This window comes from Tarenaya hassleriana, unplaced genomic scaffold (genome assembly GCF_000463585.1).
Source record: "Tarenaya hassleriana unplaced genomic scaffold, ASM46358v1 Cleome10, whole genome shotgun sequence".
Taxonomy (NCBI): domain Eukaryota; kingdom Viridiplantae; phylum Streptophyta; class Magnoliopsida; order Brassicales; family Cleomaceae; genus Tarenaya; species Tarenaya hassleriana.
The window spans coordinates 3,447,397-3,453,526 of NW_010960188.1; the positions used below are offsets into that span (position 1 = coordinate 3,447,397).

Below are 6,130 nucleotides of genomic sequence, written 5' to 3' on the forward strand. Positions count from 1 at the left end.
CTTCTTCACGCGTATTCCCCACCACCCAACTCTCTTTCTTGTAAAAAACAAATATACGAATTATGTCCCCACAGAGAATATGATATATCTCGTTTCTTATTTTATTATTAGGATGGAATTTTGGGTTTTATATTATGCCTGTAGTATTTAAGGGTTGGTTTTATTAAAAAAAAAAGAATAATTACTTTTATGCCGATTTTCTATGCGAAATTGTTTTTTTTAAAACGAAAATTAGTTATTAAAAAATATAGTTTTATTAAAATTATTCGGTTGTTTTATTCAAATTCAATTTATTTTAATTTAAAAGATGATACTTAGTCGATTTTAGGTTGAGTATTGTTAGTTTGGATTCATTCAAAATTAAAAAAAACTTGTTGCTAAATGGACTAACCCATGTTTTAGGACAATATTTGATTATATGACGTCGTAATTCAACTGGTATTTGGACTGTTATAAGACCGTGAATTCGTAAATGTTTGAATTCAAAACCACATGGTTGATTTTGTCTGCCCATGTTATCATCGTCTACTCTGTATTTATTTTGAATCTTTCAATTTCTTTATCTTTTGTTTTTTTGTTTTTTGCAAATAAAAGAAAAAAAAAAAGAGATATGTTAATTTAGTACAAAGTATATGAGAGAACACTGAGTCATATATATATATATATATATATAATAATTCCCATTCTTCTGTTTCTCCAATCTTTCTATAAAAGGAGTTGCCATTTCATTTCCAAGTTACTTGTACAACTTAAGAAACCTCAAAAGCTCTCTGCTTTCACAGAATCTCTCTCTCTCCCTCTCTCTCTCTGTGCGTGTGCTTCAAGTGAAGCTCGAGAAGAAGAAGAAAAAGGTTAAACCTTCATTATGCCGGCAGTGATGGTGAGAATTTTCCTTTTGTACAACCTCTTCAACTCGTTTCTCCTCTGTTTGGTCCCCAAGAAACTGAGAGGAATCTTCCCTCCTTCTTGGTACCCTCACCACGTCGACGATGACAACCCCAAGAATCCTCCGCCGTCTTCTTCGCCGTCTCCATCGCCGCCGCCGGCGAGAGTAGACCCGGTGGAGCTGAAAAGGGTCTTCCAGATGTTCGACAAGAACGGCGATGGCCGAATCACCAAAGAAGAGCTCAATGACTCTCTGGAGAATCTTGGCCTCTTCTTACCGGACAGAGAGCTCGCCCAGATGATCCAAAAGATCGACGCGAACGGAGATGGATGCGTCGACATGGACGAGTTCGAGTCTCTGTATAAATCGATCGTAGACCAGAGCGACAAAGATGACGACATGAGGGATGCGTTCGACGTGTTTGACCAGGACGGAGATGGGTTTATCACCGTGGAGGAGTTGAAGTCTGTGATGGGATCCTTGGGTCTGAAGCAAGGGAAAACCCTAGAGGATTGCAAGAAGATGATCATGCAAGTGGACGTGGATGGTGACGGTAGGGTTAATTACAAGGAGTTTCTGCAGATGATGAAAAGCGGCGACCTTTAGCTCGTCGAGTTGAAGGAAGAAGACAAGTTCAAAAGCTCTGACAGTCCCCGTCCATGTCCGTTCAATTGATTGATTATTTTTTCTGTAAATAGCTTCTAATGGCTCGGACGGTCTGGCTCAACCCACTTTTATACCCCTGAAAAAAGCTTGCGTATGATCCATTCACACGCTCCCGGCTGAAACAGCATCGAGCTAACGGGTTTTTGACACGTGTATGCCGAGATGGAGATGCAGGCAGAGGGAAAAGAACAAAGATTTTCCATCATGGATGTCGAACGTAGATGCCCTCGCGCGTTTTTTGTGTGTTTTTGTTGAGTTCCTTTGGCTTTTGTAAGATTCAACTCGTCAGTCTGTTTCATGTTCTTGAGTAGACTGTTAGCTTTCTTCTCAGTTCGCTGTATCTGTAGTACATGTAGTTAGTGTGTGTGTGTGTATAAGCAGAAGTGAGATCTTGTGTCTGTTTTCATACAACAAATAGTTCGTTCATGTCCTGAAATTCAGGGATGGGTATCTATCTATCCTCTCAGAACCCTAACTCTTCTAAACCTATGCTTTCTTGATTTCATTCATTACAATACACAAGAGTCAGAAAGAATCAGAGATTGTCCGAGTTTAAAGCTTCAGACCAAACCTAATAAGATTAGACAGCACGGATTCAAGATCGAGCTTTACCAATCTTAAAAGAATGGCGAACCTGCACGTTTTAAGCTACATGGCCCGTCTATGTTGCAGAAGCTCGTGCTCTAAAGACTCGAATTCCTTGAGGTTGTTCACCACGTTCTGAACTTTCTTCGATAAATGATTGCAATGCTCTTCGACAATCTTTGCAAATGCATCTAGCTGTTCCTTATATGCTGCACATAGCCGTTTCTTGTTGCGTAGCTCTATGTTCAGTTCCTGGATTTTCTTATCCTTCTCGTCCTACGAGAATAAGCATCGGAATGGTTAATAAATTCTGCCCTCAACACTTCGAGGAAGAATCCAACACTGTAATGTAAATAACAGCAACTCACCATAATCTGACGAGCCTCACGCTGCGAAACCACGAGGGGATGGTTATGTTCTTTCACGAATTTGGTTATAACCCATTTGCCAGACCTATCATACTTTACGTGAATCATTGCCTTGCAGCCTTCCCTCGTGCTAGGCCTCGGTTTTCTGACAGTCCCAAACTTACCGCGGATGCTAAGGCAATGACCTTCTTTGTTACACCCAAATCTCCGAGCAAGGATTCGTCCATCTTTCTCAGACCGACGGCAAGACATTACACGCATGACAAACCCTACCCGCCTCGCATAATCGTCGTAGAACATCTTTGCAGCATCCTCAGAGTCGAATTCCATCCCCTCGCGGGGTTCTGCAATCGAATCTTCTAGGTATGTGACTGTACTCCCTGTGGCTGTAACTTCCACTGTCAACAATTTCATGCAAAAAATTCAGCTGAACGTTCTCACTCGCTGTTCATGAAAAAGACAAGAACACCATGTAGTAACCTACAGTTTCAGTTAATGGAGGATCTATGGGACTTCTTAAGCAGAAAAACATCACAGAAAACATGAATTTCTATTCTGAAAGATCCCACAGATGACAAAAAGTCTCAACCTTTTGCAATGTTTAGCACTCTATTTCGATCCCTTTCCATTTATCATCGGAGAAAGAAGGAACAAGATTACGGCGGAAAGCGCCAGTAATCAGCTGAACCCATATCAGTATTTTCTCGATCCATCTACCAAATTGAAACCCAGAAAAGAACAAGGCAAACATCTCCAATCCCAACAGAAACTAACTGAAACAATCTGTGTCTGTATCTGCGTCAAGGAAAGGGCAGCGCCCATACTTTAATGGGAATATTATTTCGACACGAGAAATCTGATTCAGACAAGGAATCTGGCTAAAATCCGACCATAACCAGAGTGAAGACAAGAAAGTAAGAGAAAAAGCTGCGAAATTTAGCTTACTGGAGTCGACTCTCAGCAGGATCTTCTTCTGTTCTGTCCAAGCACGCAGAGAGAGAGAGAGAGAGAGAGAGAGAGAGAGGGGGAATGGGACCTGAGAATCTCTTTTATAAATTAAGTGGGCTAAAATAGAAAGATATGTAAGAGTTGTGGTGCTTTTGGTAAAAATTTCCCACGGGCGTTCCATTAAAGTTTGTGATATAATTTATATTTATACAGGAAGATTTGTATTTTATACAACGGCCCTTGAGAAGAGAACAATGTAACAGAGACTTTTAACAGAGCTTCGAATCTGACATGAAAGGACCATACATACATACATACATATTTACGTACGTACATATATACAAACGAACACCACGTATGATGCTTCTCCAACAAACCCTATTTTCCTGAACAAAATCAATGGCAGAAACATCAAAACAAAACATTTCAAGACACTTATGTAAACCCAGCTTTGAAAACCACCAACCTGTGATATGCCCCAAAAGAAAATGAAAAGACGAAAGAACAGTACAAGAATGATCTCTGCCAAGATACAAGAGCATTGAAAAATAAACATATATATCTCCTTCTCTATCACTCCGCACAATTTGCTCAGACAGCATCTGTAGATGCCTTTTGTATGTCTCAGACCCTTTTTCCTCGGACTGCTAGCTTCTGGATTAATTAGCTCCTCGATTTTGCCGTGCTCATTCTGCGTCCAGGAAAGCAATGGTTAGAATTCAACCATTTGCAACATCAATATATCGATGAGGGCATGAATAGGTTGAAGCCGCAACAATGTATCAGCTAGATGAACAATGGGTATGTTGTATCAATAACTTCTGAGATCCGGGAACTGTAAATAATTCAGGTGCTGGATTCCCTTCTTTCTGTTTCTACAATCATTTGCAACAGATAAAACATGAAATATGGAGCATGGAGATTATAGTAGAGCAACTGATCTGCGCGTTTGCTTGTGACTTCTGAAAAATATTCGGATTTCTTTACCTTATTGGTAAAAATTTGGTAAACAGCTAACCTCCAAAGGTCACAGGAACTATATATAAAATCTTGTATATGTGGCTTAAAGTGAGCTGATAGTCAGTAGTTCAACCAAAAGATGTAAACTTGTTACCTCGACGTCTAAATCCAGAAAGTAAATAATACGTTACAACGTCCAAGGCTGATCAAAGAGCATGGACTTACCGGACATTGATAGTAAATGCAACCCCTTTGAAGTTTGAACCATCCCACATCAAAGGATGAGTATGCTCCTTTACAAAATTTGTAATAACCCATTTCCCAGGGTTTTCTTTTCTAACCAAAACCATTGCCTTGCAACCAACCCTTGTCTCTGCTCTTTGCCCAATAATAAGCTTGTCAAGTTAACCTATAACACTCCTTGTTAAACACGAGTAGCCGATCTATGGGAGACCCATCAAGCCTTGACCGTGAGAGTTTTACTAACAAAATTCTACCCATGAGGCAAATGCATTACAAAATGAATGTGCAGCTGCTTCTGATTCAAACTCCTGCCAGACATGTGGCTCATCTCATCTGCCAAAACTCCCCCAGGAATATCCCTTTATGATCTTGATCTACTTTATGATCTTCATCTTGCTGACGAATTGATTGACAGGAACTCTGCCCCATTTCATTCGGGTTCTCGGCCGTGTTAACTTCTAGCCCATCTGGACTCCCCATCATCCCAGCAGCAACATCATTTTCAAGCCTGAAATTCACTGAAACAACAGGAAAAGGGCTCTATTACGATTTCCTTCCCACATTTCAAGGGGAGAACATCATTAACAGGTCCCTATCAGCCTCTCTCAACAATTCCAAGAACCTTGGCAGTGAAACAGCAACAGGAAAGACAGAAATCCAAATGCACAACATTTTCTTTGCACTTAACATTTTCGAGCCAAGGTGTAGCAAGAAAAATTACAACCATAAGCCTTGATTCTCGACCTCCATTGGCTTCACAACAAGGCTGCCACCAAGTTAAACTCCAGTTCACGAAGTGCAGAATCCTCTACACGGCACTTGACTGGAAATAAACAGAACTAAAAGAAAAGAGAAAAGAAACAGTTCTTTGTGGTAATATTCCATAAAAGGGTTTTATTATCAGTTCTCAAATCGATCAACCATATCATAGATTCTGATATTCACACCGCCATGTTGGGTCAAACAATGGAGGAATATACGAATCGAGTTTACGGAACTGAGATTTCGGATGCTGAGAACGCCAAAGTTCAAAACTTTTAAAGACACTGAACATAGAAAATATCGGGAACTCGATAAGTTTCCAGCTTCCGCTTTCTTTCGTTTCGATATTTCCCAGCAACTAAACAGGGCTAAGCGACGAAACGAAAAAAAAATCCCAATCCGTATTAGCAACTCCATTCATTCATCGTCCAAAACCTGGAACGAGCTGCGAAATGATCGCGATAGAATATTCTGATTCTACGAAATAAAATTAAAGCTTACTATCGGAATATTCTGGGAATCCGCCGCCGGCAGATGTAGCTCGGAGACAACCAGCGATTAGGTCTCGACGGCGGAGGGGGGAGAGTGTACGGGCGCAGGGAATGGATTGCAGGGAGTATTATGACGTGGCCAGAAATGATTGGGTCATCATACGCAAAAGTCAACCCACTTTGCGTCGAACCCTTACTCTGGTGCACTTCACCTCTTCCGA

The 6,130-nt window shown here is 40.7% G+C and overlaps 2 protein-coding genes across 2 annotated transcripts; one reads left to right on the top strand and one right to left on the bottom strand.

The window, feature by feature from the left end:
* The first annotated feature begins 722 nt into the window (after window positions 1-722).
* On the top strand, window positions 723-1,978 carry LOC104803744 (calmodulin-like protein 4). Its single transcript, XM_010527782.2, has one exon. It carries the CDS (start codon window positions 866-868, stop codon window positions 1,490-1,492), a length of 627 nt encoding a protein of 208 aa, XP_010526084.1. The 5' UTR covers window positions 723-865; the 3' UTR covers window positions 1,493-1,978.
* LOC104803735 (protein FAR1-RELATED SEQUENCE 5) lies at window positions 1,937-3,644 on the bottom strand. Its single transcript, XM_010527769.2, has 3 exons — window positions 3,451-3,644; window positions 2,506-2,903; window positions 1,937-2,413 (listed from the first exon to the last, which is right to left on the bottom strand). The coding sequence occupies exons 1-3, from the start codon at window positions 3,632-3,634 to the stop codon at window positions 2,201-2,203; spliced, it is 795 nt and encodes a 264-aa protein (XP_010526071.1). The 5' UTR covers window positions 3,635-3,644; the 3' UTR covers window positions 1,937-2,200.
* Window positions 3,645-6,130: the final 2,486 nt, after the last annotated feature.

Coding starts and splice junctions, on each gene's coding strand:
- LOC104803744 (XM_010527782.2), top strand. CDS start 866: ATGCCGGCAGTGATGGTGAGAATTTTCCTTTTGTACAACCTCTTCAAC.
- LOC104803735 (XM_010527769.2), bottom strand. CDS start 3,634: ATGGAACGCCCGTGGGAAATTTTTACCAAAAGCACCACAACTCTTACA. Junction 2,904..3,450: donor CCTGCTGAGAGTCGACTCCA/GTAAGCTAAATT, acceptor AATTGTTGACAG/TGGAAGTTACAGCCACAGGG. Junction 2,414..2,505: donor GTGAGGCTCGTCAGATTATG/GTGAGTTGCTGT, acceptor TTATTCTCGTAG/GACGAGAAGGATAAGAAAAT.